General features: G+C 34.9%; 3 protein-coding genes and 1 non-coding gene across 4 annotated transcripts; 3 read left to right on the top strand and 1 right to left on the bottom strand.

The window, feature by feature from the left end:
- Positions 1-4,437: 4,437 nt before the first annotated feature.
- Positions 4,438-5,634, bottom strand: LOC111437234 (transcription factor MYB8-like). The gene is made up of 3 exons (XM_023075115.1): positions 5,499-5,634; positions 5,291-5,420; positions 4,438-4,919 (listed from the first exon to the last, which is right to left on the bottom strand). Exons 1-3 carry the CDS (start codon positions 5,632-5,634, stop codon positions 4,451-4,453), a joined length of 735 nt encoding a protein of 244 aa, XP_022930883.1. The 3' UTR covers positions 4,438-4,450.
- A 3,649-nt stretch (positions 5,635-9,283) lies between these two features.
- On the top strand, positions 9,284-12,567 carry LOC111437172 (universal stress protein PHOS32-like). Its single transcript, XM_023075032.1, has 2 exons — positions 9,284-10,429; positions 12,351-12,567. The coding sequence occupies exons 1-2, from the start codon at positions 9,667-9,669 to the stop codon at positions 12,371-12,373; spliced, it is 786 nt and encodes a 261-aa protein (XP_022930800.1). The 5' UTR covers positions 9,284-9,666; the 3' UTR covers positions 12,374-12,567.
- Positions 12,568-13,345: 778 nt separating this feature from the next.
- Positions 13,346-14,254, top strand: LOC111437174. The gene has a single exon (XM_023075033.1). The coding sequence runs from the start codon at positions 13,448-13,450 to the stop codon at positions 14,138-14,140; it is 693 nt and encodes a 230-aa protein (XP_022930801.1). The 5' UTR covers positions 13,346-13,447; the 3' UTR covers positions 14,141-14,254.
- Positions 14,255-14,591: 337 nt separating this feature from the next.
- TRNAS-CGA lies at positions 14,592-14,673 on the top strand. The gene has a single exon. It is a non-coding gene; the product is annotated as a tRNA-Ser (tRNA).
- The last annotated feature ends 34 nt before the right edge of the window (positions 14,674-14,707 follow it).

Here is a 14,707-nt window from a genome sequence, read left to right as displayed (position 1 = left end):
CATAATTATCGTTTCATCAAAAGTTTGTTTATACTGATACAATAACGATCATTCATTCTATAACGAACAAGTTATGTTGATGTTTTAGAATCAGTTTAGAATGATTTTTTAAAATATAGTTTTAAAATTACAGGTGTTCACTGTGCATGCATGACCTTAATTTTATCATTTTGAATATTTATGATCGTTAGGTGATAACTCACTCAGATACTTCGAGTCCGCGTAAGACCCATATGAAAACGAACAATTTATTTTTATGTTTTAGGATTAGTTTAGAATGAATTTTTTAAATACCCTTTTAAAATGACAAACGCTTCGTGTGTATGCATGACCTTAATTTTAAAATTTTGAATGTTTGTGATTGTTAGGTGATAACAGACCCAGATGTTCCGAGTATGCGTGGGCCGATATGCAAGAATGAGTTTACTAGAATTTGTTTATGCTCCGATGAAAAGAAATATTCTTAATTGAACTCGAGGACCGATGACCAAAAAGCTATTGTTCTAACTTGTATTTGTGAACACATACTCTTATACTTTGTGTTATAGTGTACTGAATTCATCCTCAACTTTCTCTTGATAAGGACACTATTGGAACTATCTCGATCAGCTTGTGAATAGCATTTTGAGTCGGTACAGCATAGTTTCAAAGACGATACTATTTTATTGTCCCGCTAGTTCAGTCAATAATAAGACATTCTCTTTTAGGGCTTTCGACTCGTTCAGCTTGAAGAGGCCGTCTATGAGCTAACAAGATTTTGAGATTGCGCTCACAAAAAGAACTCACTGTTATATAATATTTATATTCATGTTAAAATTTAAATAATTTAAAATTTTATTTTCTAAAACAAATAGTTATTCGGTCTCCGGATCAAATGATTGGTCACAACCACGAGGATTATTAATTTTTTTAATTAATAAATTAATAAATAAAATTTAAATTTTATGTAGTTCAGCGTTATATAAATTTATTATATGGGTCATATCAATAAATCGAGATTAAAGAAATTAAAAAGGAATATACTAATAATGAAGTTATATAATATTATTTAAAATAATGTTTTATTTTTAAAGGTGTTGATCAAATTATGATTTATTGAGGCTTTGTTGACATAAAATGTAGACGTGGCTAATATGACGTTTTTGTATTGTTGTCACTAATCATTAATAATTTACCTTGATTTTTTTATTATTAATTCTACTTATTTTAATTAAAATTAGATAAAATAAAAATATTTTCAACTAAATGAAAATAAAACCTGCTCGAATACCCCTTTAAAATAACATCTCCAAAATATTAATAAATAACATAAATCTTAATCATTTTCGAAAAATAACAAATATTCCTAAGAATATTTTCGTCACGGCCCGTAAATTAATAAGCTTATAATATAAATCAACTTCAATATATATATATTTTTTTTATTAGAATATTAGAAGTTTTAATTTATTTATTTATTCTCACGTGGTAATTGAACCAAAAAAATAATATATAACATAATTATGATCCAAGTTGTAACAGCTCAAGCCCACTGCTGGTAGATATTTTCGGTTTTGGTTCGTTACAGGTTATGTATCACACAACTCGGTATCTAACTCTAATACTATTTATAACAGTTCAAGTTCACCCCTAATAGATATTGTCTACTTTAGCTCGTTATGTATCGTCATCAGTCTCACAATTTTGAAGCGCATTTGTTAGGGAGGAGTTTCTACACTTTTATAAGGAATATTTTTTCCCTCTCGAGATGAAATTTTAGATGAATTTTTTATTTTATTTTAGGTCCTCCAAAAAAAAATTAATTGAATTGGTCTAGGTTGAGGGAATTGGTGTTTACTTATAAAAAAAGATTCAAAATCCCACGAATAATGGTCAACTTTTGGGTTCTTTTCTTTATTTATTATTATTATTTTAATTTTGTAATACAATTAATAATTTCCAAAAAATTTGTTTTTTTAAATCCATCCAAAAACATAGTGATGTCATGTTCAACTGACGTCACTCCAAAACATTTAATTAATTTATTCGTTGATTGATCGGACGGTGGAATTTCAAATCTCAGCGCAATAATATTTCATCGACGGTGGATATTCATTGCTAGGCCATCCTGGTAATTAGAAAATATAATTAATAAATCAATTATTTTGTGCTAAAAAAATACATATTATTTACATACATTTCAATCCCGCGTTTAAAATAAGCCACACCTTTTGGACTTTAATTAATAATTATTATTTTAAAAATGAAGAAGAAATTATGAAGTAGTTGTTTGAATTATTTAAAATATAAAAATAAAAAAATAAATAAAAATAAAAACTCCCTACTTCCCCGACTATATGGTCAGGTTACTTACTTATCGTTTCTAAGAATGAAAACTATCTCCATAGACTAACACGAGTTCTTTCAATACGTTCGTCTAAGAAAATTTTCAAGAGGTCACCCAATATAGAAATACTTAAGTAAAGCACATTTAACCATGCAGTTCTTATCATTGAGCCACTGAAAAGAAAAGTGGTATTGGTTCATTCATATATCCATCGTATACCGGGATGTTATAGAGATTTTTTTTTATTAAGAATATAATGGTTAAAGACACTCAAAATAACTAAAAGTAACTAACTATACAACCGAGATCCATATTCCTTTTCAAGTGATTCTATGAGATCCCATATCTAAAGAGGAACGAAACATTTTTTTACAAGAGTGTGGAAACCTTTTATTAGCAGGCGCGTTTTAAAACCACGAGGTTGACAGCGATACGTAATGGGCCAAAGCAGATAATATTTAATAGCGGTGGGGCTTGGGCTATTACAAATGATATCAGAGCCAGTCACTCGGGGGTGTGCCAACGAGAATGTTAGGTCTCCAAGGGGGTGGAAGAGTGTGGAAATCTCTCCCCAGACCTTCTAGAAATTGTTTTAAAAAGGAAGAATGAAAATAAAACATTCTAAAATGACTCGTATTTAAAAATTTTATAAAAATTATATGTTATTTAGTCAAATCTCGTGGGGAAGAAAAATATCGTTACTATATTCATACGAGACAAACTAATTAATTAATTAACATAAATTAACGTCATCATAAGTTTTTAATTATGGTACGAGTTTAGATGCAATGTAATCCATAATTTGAAAGGATATAAGAATGTGACATTAATTTAAATTTTCAAATATGGTGGCCTTACTATATAGTTTCTATCATTTTTAGAACCTGAAAATCTATTATCTTTGAAAATAATTATAATGCCAACAACAACAAATTAAAATTATTATTTATTTTGCATTCATATCTAATATTTCATTTTCATCCTGTTCTCTCTTTCTATAGTCAACAATAATTTTTTTTAGATAAATATTAGTGATACGCTCGTTACCTTATTACTTTTATCTTTTTACCTTCGTATAAAATAACTTATATTCATAACTAATTATCGGTCGATATTATCAAAACCTTCATATTTTAAGATGTACGATGAAAAATTAGGATTTAATTTCATGATTATACACACAAAAGAGAGCGATAATGACCAACAATGGATATCGTGATGTCATCCCATGTCTCTTGATACATCGGCCATAGCCTGACACCCATAAACTAGGGGTATACATGGTCCGAGTTGAGTTGGGTTGGGTTGGGATTTTTTTTTTACCCAACCCAAAAGTTCGGGTTGGTTGGATTGGCTCGGGTCAACTCGAAGGTTTTGCCCACGAACCCAAAACCGAATCGATTCAGTTCAGGTTTAGAAAAATGAACCCAACTCTACCTGAAATGCTAATCCAACCCAACCCAACCCTTATAGTTTGGGTTGGGTTGGTCCGGGTTGTCGGATTGTCGGGTTGAATATACACTCCTATCATAAACCCCTTACGAACAAAAACGAAGAAATGTGGTAAAAATGATTAAGATTAAACATTTAAAAATTATAAATATGAAATCGACACTCGAATTAATATGAATTGACGCGTGCAAAAAAAAATTAAAAAATATTAAAACGATGTGGACACTAGATCTATATAATTTTCAAATATGTATGAAAAAAAAATATTATTAATAATAATAATTCAATTAAGAAAAAAGTCTTCTCCTTTTTTGTTTTGTTAAATATCAATGACTTTAATCAATAAATATAATTTATCAAGCTCATAACTAAATCATCTCATTATTTCATATTTTTAAAAAAATATTACCCAATTTTAAAATAAATTCTATTTTATATTTAATTTCTTTGAATCGGTTCATTTACGGTCAATTTAATACCTTTGGTTAGAACAGCACAACAACTTATACACTCAATCGAGATGAACACAAACAACAGAAAAAAAAAATGCAAATTAGAATACTGACCCGAGGATTATATTGATAACAGTATAGTTCAGTTTATTATATATATCTCTGCCGAATCGAGTAAGCTCTCTATGGGTTTGTCACGGAACAAAAAAAAATTGATTATTTAATATAATTCTTCTTGAAAAATATATTCATCCAAGCCAAATTTGGAAAAAATGGGTTCTCCAAGGCCTTGATAATCAAATGGCAGGTCGAAATCTGAGTCCAGCCATAAAGGGTCAGTCCAAAAATCGCCGGAGGAACTCAACGGCGGCCGATCATTCGCCGGCAGCATGTCCATATTTCCGGCGGTCGGCGTTTCAATGGTCTGAATTAGTGCACTCTCTAGAGCCGTTGAATCAACAATGAGAGTGGATTTGTCGTTTGAGCTCAAACTCTCACCGGAAAACCCTTCGTGAATTGGACTTGTTGTCGCCGGCGGCAGCGGCGGTGACGGTGGTGGTGGTGGTGGTTTGTTTGCCATTGTTCTTGACACATTCTTCTGCAATACTCGTCTCTTTAAAACTGTATTCCAATGATTTTTTATATGGTTGTCTGTTCTTCCTGGCATTAGGGAAGCCATGGTAGACCATCTGCATGAATCGAACGTCCCGATCTAATACCATGTTAAATCACTATCAAGTTCAAAATCCGGGGAATACCCGTCACATGAAATAGTACGAACTCCCACGTGTTCAAAATCAAAGATTCATTTTTTTCTCGAGAAGTCTCGATCTAATACCGTATTAAACCAATTCGAGGAGTACCCGTCACATGAAATAGTCAACATAAACATATGAACTCCCAAATGTTCAAAATCAAAGATTCATTCTTTCACGAGCAGCCTCGAGATTTAGAAACTCTGAACTAATACCATATTAAATCACTACCAAATTCAAAGATTTAAGCCGATCCTAGGAATACCCGCAACATGAAATCGATGAAAGTAAGAGCTCGAGTATACCTGCCACCGATAGCGGAATACATTTTGACTATAATTTCTTCCTCTTTCTTCGAGAAACCCCCTTTTCTGATATCGGGTCTCAAGTAGTTCATCCATCGCAACCTGCAACTCTTTCCACATCTCGAAAGCCCTAAAGTTTTAAAACCCGGGAAGAACTTAGCTCGTTTTAAGGAAGACGACGATGAAAGTAAAAAGAAAAGAGAGTGACCTGCAAATTTTGGAAGTTGCCTCCAATTCCAATGGCCATATCTATTAACATAAGAAATGAGCTTTTGGTCTTCTTCAAGCGTCCAAACTCCCTTCTTCACTTGAGTTCGATCACAGCAGCAGCAACATTTCGCCATTTTTTTCTCTGTATTTCTCACTCAAATTGGAAGCCATTGATGAGGGAGCTGGGTATTTATAGACAACCTCAAACGCATATAGATTTTAAAATCAACTTCTTTTCTTTAGGTTATTTCCTAGAAATGTAACTAAATTTTAATAAAATTATATCACAAATGGTTCCAGGTCTGTATCTGAAAGGTTGTAGATTCAAATCTTCGTGCTCTGTCATACTTGTTCATGGGTGGACAGGAACGAGGAAGCCTTCCTTAAAGCTTTCCTTGTAGCCTTCTTCGTCCCTGTCCTCGTCACCTATTTCATTTTCCATTTATATTTGCGAGATTCCGGCGAAGATTCTCATTTGTGAGAATCAAGCTAATTTATTAAAAAAATTTCATTTTTCAAATATAACTTTCATAATAGTAAAAAGAAAAAAATCATAATAAACCATGGAATTTAAAATTAAAAAAAAAAAAAAAAAAACAAACAATATTCCTTAGTTTAAATATTATTATTAGACTTTAAAATTAAATGTTTAATTTTTTTAATATAGTCCCAAAAAAAACATGTATATATATATATATAATATAATATGTATTAAAAATATATTTATACTAAATAGGATGAGAACGAGGCAGGGATAAAGATAAGAATATAATCTTGTCCCGATCCCATTTATCTGAAGGAGAAAAACTGTTCTCTCGTCCCTCTCCTATTTCCTGTCTAAATAAGAAATTTCCTCCCCATTCGAGATGGATCTCTGCAGGATCCATAGATAAAATGGACATCTCTCGTATTATTTTAGTGGGGAGAATGTAGTTGCGCACTTTTATATATATATATATATATATATATATATATATATATATTATTCAGACTAGCAAAAAAAAAACATGAATATCTTCTAATTTTTTAATATTTCATCAAAATTTCTTATTATAATTTATTTTTTAAAATGAGGTTATCTTAGACATCATTCCATAGATAAGATCAAGCTGGCTCATTTCATTATATTAAATCCATATTTTAATTTCATTGAATTTATATAAAAAAAAAACATGACTATTTTAAATTTTTTTTATTGAATTTAAAGTATGAGTACGACCCACATATTTATTAAATGTGATTGGAGGACGGTTACCGAACGAAAAAAAAGAAAGACTATTTGTATGGATAAGATCCATATTTAACCTCTGTAACCGATGTTAGTAATGTATTATGATGTATAAATGTTTGATATTTAAGCTTTATAAAATTTTAGTTATTAATATAATATGTATGGCGGATAAATATGATTTTTTTTAAATAATTAAAAAAATAATTCGAGAATAAATATTGGCCAATTGTGAAATGAAAATCAATATATTTTTAATAAATTTAGAAGAAAAAAACATTTTTGATTTATAACATATGCCAATTGTGAGGGTCATAATAGCGTAGTCTGAACCCAAAAAAATAATAAATCCACGTGGCAATCAGGTAGAGACAAGTCTATGATAACTACCACGTGTCAGATAAGTCATCATCAACAGACGAGATCGAACGGCTAAGATGTGGTCAAAGTAAATTTCATTATTTTAGTCAATATTTCACCAAGATTTTTCTCACTAATTTCTTAACTATTGTTCATAATAAATACTTTTGGATAATCTGACTTTTATTTTTTTTATCTCATATTTAAAAATATGTACTCTCACATCAATCAATAAAAAAAATTATTATTGGAAAGTGTGAAAATTAAAAAAAATGAATTTCCAGCTAAGTAATTTAAGGTCAACTCAATTAATAAAATGTAGGTTTTAAATATTTATAAAAATTATTTTTCTTGAGAACAATTTGAGCCAAATAATACTATATATTATAATTATTAATTTCATATTACGAAAATAATTAATTATTTAATTATTCTACAAAATAATTAGATTAGAGGGAGATGAAACATCCCATCCAAATATTAATTTTAATAGTCTTCGGTCGTTTTTAATAATTTTATTTTTATTTTATTTTTAATAAAAGCTCGAGAAGAAATTTATTTTTGAAAGATGTTTTTAATGGTATAAATGATGACACGTGATATTTTGGTTAGCTTACGTAACTTTATTACATGTGAATATGATAATAATGACAAAAATATATTATATATCTTTAAAAATTAAAGATTGGAGTGTAGGAAATATTTATTACTGATATGAGTTGTTTGAAATAGAAACACTTGAAATAAATGGTCAACTAGGAGATCGATCACGATTAAAGCTGAGAACGCTGAGTTGGTTCGTTGAAGTCGCTTTTGGAATGAGACACGTGACAGAGCCAAAATCTCAAGTAGGATAAGAACAACAAAACCTCTGTAATAGCATGATACTACTGTCTATTTTAAACATAAAACTCTCATGACGTTGCTTTTGATCATCTCAAAATGTCTCGTATCAATAGAGATCGTGTCTCTTTCTTATACACCCAAAATTTTTTTGAGACGTCAATTTTCAACACTAATGCACGTTTTCTAACCAATGATACAAGCGATAAAGTTCTAGGTCTTTTTTCCTCGAGCTACATGTCGTATTTGAACGTGAGAGGACCTGAGACGTTGTTTATAACTGACTTAATATTTTTTTTTTCAAAATTAAACTATGAAAGGACATGAATTATCGTTTAAAAAGGTTAGAAATTCAAATATGTTCGGGATAAAGAAGAGTAAATGCTTTTATAGTATATGGTTGAGAGATTTATTTGCTTTATACTTTTCTTTGCTTTTCCCCACACATCAAGCAATCTACTATACACCCTTTTTCTTTGGGCATATTTGAAGTTTTACGTGGACACTTGCTTGCCACCCATTTCACTTTGCTCGGTCTGTCTCACGCTAGCAGGTATTATCCACTCTAGCTCCATTAGTAGACATTGTCAATTTTAGCCTGTTACGTATTGTCTGCTAGGGAGAGGTTTCTACACTCTTACAGAAATGATTTCGGGATTGCTAGTTTTTCACTATAAAAATGTGGTTATCGCACCTGTAACCCAAGTTAATTCACGAGGTTTTTCAGATCTCCCAGTAAGACACACGCGAAATACATGCAGAATCATCATTAAGACCATCATACTTGCTGACCATCTATGAACTGATCGGATTAACCAACCAAAGTTAGCTTTTGTCATTATATATTGAACAAAAGCAAAAGGTTCCGTAACAGTCGGACGATGGTAAAAAGTCATAGTAAACCCTGTAACTATTTGTACTAGAAAACAAGTAAGCGTAATTCCTCCTAGACAATAAAATATGTTAACGTGAGGAGGAACGTATTTGCTAGTTATATCATCTGCAATCGCCTGAATTTCAAGACGTTCTTCGAACCAATCGTACACTTTATTGAGACGGGAAAATCAAGGGGACCCCTCTCTGAGAACCATATATGAGAATTTCGTCTCGTACGGCTCAAACAGAAACACCCAAATACGGCTCGTAAAAGATCATTATTAATACAATAGAGTCTAACCCAGAGTGTTAATATATTTTAGAAATAAAAATATAAGTATTTACGAATAAATTGAGAAATAAAAATTTATATTAAAATGTTTTATTTATTAATTTAAATATTAAATTTAATTTGGAAATTGTTTTTTTTTTTTTTCTTATTTAGTAAGTATATAAATAACTTTCGGCCATTGAAGCAGCTCATGAGCACTGGTTTCTCAACGGAAATGAAAAAGCAAAAAAGGGCAGGAAAAAACAAGAACTAACGCGACTGATGATGACGAAGATTAAGGAAGATGATTAAATTAATCAAGTGCCGTTAGGGTTTGGTTGTTGAACTAATCGTTCGTCAATTCTCCAAGCATTTTTAACAAATTCCAGTCTGCAAGTCATTTGGAATCTTGGAATCTTCCTCTTGCTTCCGTTGATCGGTTCTCCGTTTGCATTTTGGGCTCTGTTCTTTCTTTCTTTTCCATTTTCTGGATCAGTTCTTCCATTTTTTGCGCATTTAATCTTTTCTTTGTCATCTGTTTCGCTTCTGATTCGAATTTCCATCAGCTGTATTTCCACCTTTTCCAGCATGAGTCTTCAACCTACGCGATCGGACTTGGAATCTACTGATATTGACGGCGTGAATCCTAATGACTCTGGTCGAATTCAACCGTCGTCGCCGGGCGCTCTTCTATCAGCGCGTCATTCATTGGACTCCCAGCGGAGAATCGCAATTGCTGTTGATTTGAGCGATGAAAGCGCCTACGCCGTCCGTTGGGCTGTTCAGAACTATCTCCGTCCCGGCGATTTGGTGTTTTTTCTTCACGTGCGACCTACCAGCGTTCTTTATGGAGCGGATTGGGGAGCGGTTGACCTTCATCAAAGGAGTAGCGGCAGCGACGATGTTAGCGCCGAGGAATCGCAAAGGAAGCTCGAGGATGATTTCGATAACTTCACGACGACCAAGGCCAGTGACTTGGCTCAACCTTTGGTGGAGGCCAATATTCCTTTCAAGATTCATATAGTCAAAGACCACGACATGAAGGAGAGGCTGTGCTTGGAGGTTGAAAGATTAGGGCTCAGCGCTGTTATCATGGGGAGCCGTGGCTTCGGCGCCTCCAAGCGAATCACTAAGGGCCGACTTGGGAGTGTTAGCGATTACTGCGTTCACCATTGTGTATGTCCGGTAGTGGTGGTCAGGTATCCGGATGACAAGGATGGTTCTCGTGGAGATGCCGATGCCGATGGAAGTACTGGCGGCTCGGTGAAGAGTATTATTGGGGAGGAAGTGGAGCTTGAACCAGTGCCTGAGGACGAGCAGGAGTATCACGACGCTGATGAGGAGATCAAAGGTTCGAGTTCTTGACTATTTTGTTTTGTAAACACCTTGGTGCTTGTCAATTTCTTGAGTTTTTTTGTTAATCACTTGATATCATGAGGTTTTTTTTGCTTGAAATTGGATAATTCCATCTTTTCTGTTCATCATTGGATCCTCTGCCCCTTTTCTGCTGGGAAATAGATGATTTATTACCTTGATTGTTAATGGTTTGTTTATCAGATTTCTGGGAGTGGTGAGCAAAAATGATGAGCGTTAAGATTTAGAAAGCTGGGTTTCTTGTATGATGCATTGCAGTCTGTTCAATGTCATTTGCTGAGTGAGTCTGTTCATTATTCTGGACTGTGATGGACTAGTTTCCTTGGAAGTTAGAACATCAGATAGCATTCATTTAGAAATGTGTTCCAATTCTACTTTTTCTACACGGAAATGATATGTAAGGTGTTGTTCTAAGCGAGAATAGAGGATGAAATTTGGGAAATTATGGTGCAGTTAATACTTTGACTTCCGTTGGTCTAGAGCTAGACTCTCTCCATAGTAGACCACAGGATGATGCGAAACATTGGTTAGAGTAGGGCTAGACTCTCTCCATAGTAGATGCGTTTTAAAATCGTGAGACTGACGATGATATGTAACGGGCTAAAGCGGACAATATTTGCTAGCGGTAGGCTTGGGCTGTTACAAATGATATCAGAACCAGACACTGGGGTATGCCAACGAGGACGCTGGCTCCCAATGAGGATGGATTGTGAGATCCCCACATCGATTAGAGAGGAGAACAAATCATTTCTTATAAGGATCTGGAAACCTCTCTTCTCTCTAGTAGACAACTTTGAGGAAAAGCCCGGAAGGAAAAACCCAAAAAGGACAATATCGGCTAGCGGTAGGCTTGGGGATTCGGCTGTTACATTTGGTCACTGTTTTAGAGCCTTCTCGACATACCTGGGACTTGTCAATTGTGAGTTTGGCCTTGTCTTTTCTATTAGAGATTCAGACGAACAATATGGTATCTTTCTTCATTTAGCGTTCCTAGAAAGAACAGATAAGAATTTCGGAATATATATGTCTTCTAGTTTCTTGTCACGGTAATTTGCATTCTTCTTAAACGTCCATGGGCTCTGTACAACACTGTTCATCTGTTATCTATGTTCTTCGACAGATGGTTGAATGAGGTGAATACTCATGAAAGCTAAATTCTAATTGCATTTTAATGCATGACATCTAAGTATCTCTCTCGTTCTATGAATCCATTCCTGGCAAAAATAGATTCATATTGTAATATCCCAAGCCTACCGTTAACAGATATTGTCCACTTTCGCCCCGTTACGTATTGCCGTCAACCTCACGATTTTGAAACGCGTCTGTTAGGGAGAGGATTCCACACCCTTACCAGAAATGTTTTGTTCCCCTCTTCAACTGATGTGGGGTCTCACAATCCACCGCTTCGTTCCCCTCTCCAGCTGACGTGAGATCTCACAATCCACCCTTATAAGGAATTTTTCACACCCTTACAAGAAATGCTTCGTTCCTCTCTCCAACTGATGTGGACAATCCACCCTTACAAGTAATGTTTTGTTCCCCTCTCCAGCCAATGTGGGATCTCACAACATCTTCATCTTCATATCTTCATATCTAGAACATTATGTCGAAAGATCTAGAAATATCCGAGGAGATCCTCGTTGGTGATTATACTGGGTTAATCATTGTGGAAAATGGTTATTTGAGCGCCGTGTGTTCCTGTATATCATATCAAAACTCAACTCGATCGAATAATTTGCAGCTTAGCCTTTTTTAAATATATATGCATGCTGATAAACCCATTAGAAGATTTGAGTATATATGCTGTAGGCTTTACTTATTCCACTTTTTATGCTTAAAATTCTGCATTCGTTGGCAATAACACCAGAATTTCTGACGTTCTTGGGCTTTTAATGCAGAAGTTGTGCAGGTGCCAAAGTAGGGAAGACTGCCGAGTGAATTGAGTTGACTTGAACAGTCGGTGTGTTTGTACGTGGTGAAAATATTTCGTAACCTTTGTGGATGAACAAAGAACTGTATGTATGGTCAGACATTGATTTCCATTTGTGTGTTCTCACATTACTGTTCATATAAATAGTACATACATGTTTGTTATATCCATCTCGTGTTCTTTTAGTGCATTCTTCTATGTTTTGAGCCCTCCTCTGAGATGAATATCATATAATAGGAACTCAAATGATGTAAATTCATTGCATCCCATTGTTAAAATGAAATATTTGGACTTGTTAGAGTTCAACAGATACACAGATTGCTAGCACAAAGGGGTCTGATGTATGCTCGAAGTGCCTGTAACTAATGTCAAAATGATGGTGATGTTGAGTACTGCCGTTTGCTTTCATTAGGGGACAGGGCAGGGACATGTCCTTGCTGAAGCTTGGATGGTCTAGATAAGACTAACCCTTGCCCTCTGTGGCTTTGACAGGTCTTCCTCCTTCATTTGCGATTTGGTCTTGTACCATGCTCGAACTGAGACGTGTTGGAACCATCTTTCGTGGCATTAGGTAACAGCTCAAACTCACTATTCATAGATATTGTCTGCTTTGACCCGTTATGTATCGCCATCAGCTTCACGATTTTAAAACGTGTATGGTAGGGAGGAGTTTTCACACTCTTATACAAAATGTTTGTTTTTCCTCCAACTAATGTGGGGCCTTACTCCCTTAGGGCCGTTACAAATAGTATCAGAGCCAGACATTGGACGATATATCAGCGAGGATGCTAGACTCTCATGGAGGTGGATTGTGAGATCTCACATGTGGGCGATGGTGGCCGGTAGCAGACGGGTCATCACAGTTGGTATTAGAGCAAACGTATCATCGTCATTGTGAGCAAACGTAAAGAGCAGCCGACAAAACATATGAGTGAAGTTGTTAGGTAAAAAAAAAAAAAAGAAGCAATTATAGGGTAAGAAAATTAAACCATTAATATTTTAGTATGAAGGTTTTTGGTCGTATAATATAAAAACCAAAATTGTTGGATTGGGGAAGAATCGAGAATGGAACGGCACGTACGCCTTTTTCTCAACAGGCTCTCATTTGCTTCAATCGCCATTGCCTCTCTCACCCTCCTCCTCCTCTTCCTCCAAACCCCACAAACCTGCATTCCCCCAAATTCCCCTCCAAAATCCCATCTCAAATTCCCCAAATCCTCCTGCGATTCCACACCTCGCCAGATCCTCTCCGTCGACAAGAAGAACAAGCGCCTCTGGTCCACCAAACACTGGCACAACAACCTCTCCTCCTTCCTCCATTTCTTCCACGCCCTTCGCGATCTAGGGCTTCTCCATAACCACACCAAAGTCCTCTGTGTTTCCGCCGGCGCTGGCCACGAGGTCATGGCGCTCTCTCAGATGGGAGTTCTTGATGTCACTGGCGTCGAATTGGTTGATTCGCCTCCTTTGGTAACTCGTGCTGATCCGCATAATTTGCCGTTTTTTGATCATGCTTTTGATTTGGCGTTTTCTGCTCATTTGGCTGAGGCGTTGTTTCCGTCTCGATTTGTGTCGGAGATGGAGAGAACTGTTCGTCCTTATGGATCCTGTGTGGTCGTTGTTGAGGAATGTGGTGATGATGAAGTTAGGGAGATTGTTGGATTGTTTACGAAATCGCGATTTGTAAATTCCGTCAATGTTACGTTAACCGGGTTGAAAATGACTCGGATTCTAATGAAAAGAGTTTCTTCTCGGTAGATTGTTCTTTCGATTTCTTAATTTCCGTTTCGATTTCCATTTTTGGATTGTATGAAATGAAACCCTGATTGTACAGAAATTACAGACGATAATTTCCTGAGGTTGATTTTGTGTGTTCTTTATCCTGTTTCTTTTCAATGTGAATTCTGAATCAGAACAGATGTTCTAGTGAAATTGGATTGAATTTCAACTAATTGAAGAGATATCATCTCGATGTATGAGGTTAACCGGCGATCTCGAGCGATCGGGAAATTCCATGGATTACACAGTTCCCTGACCGGAAACTCACCGGCGAGACAACCTCCACTCCATTAACGACCACCGTTCCTCTCAGAGCCCTAATTCCTCCGACAAGAAGGATAATTGTTTCGTTAACGAGAGAGACAGAAGAACGTCAAAAGAATCCTCAAATTACAAAAACAAAATAAAGGAAGGAATAAAATTCCAATCAGTCGATATGTCCGAGTGGTTAAGGAGACAGACTCGAAATCTGTTGGGCTTCGCCTGCGCAGGTTCGAATCCTGCTGTCGACGATATATTTCTCTTTTTTTTTTTTTTTTTTGCTAT

The sequence above is a fragment of the Cucurbita moschata genome, unplaced genomic scaffold, assembly GCF_002738365.1.
Source record: "Cucurbita moschata cultivar Rifu unplaced genomic scaffold, Cmos_1.0 Cmo_Scf00062, whole genome shotgun sequence".
Lineage (NCBI taxonomy): Eukaryota > Viridiplantae > Streptophyta > Magnoliopsida > Cucurbitales > Cucurbitaceae > Cucurbita > Cucurbita moschata.
This window is presented reverse-complemented; position numbering and strand designations above follow the sequence as displayed.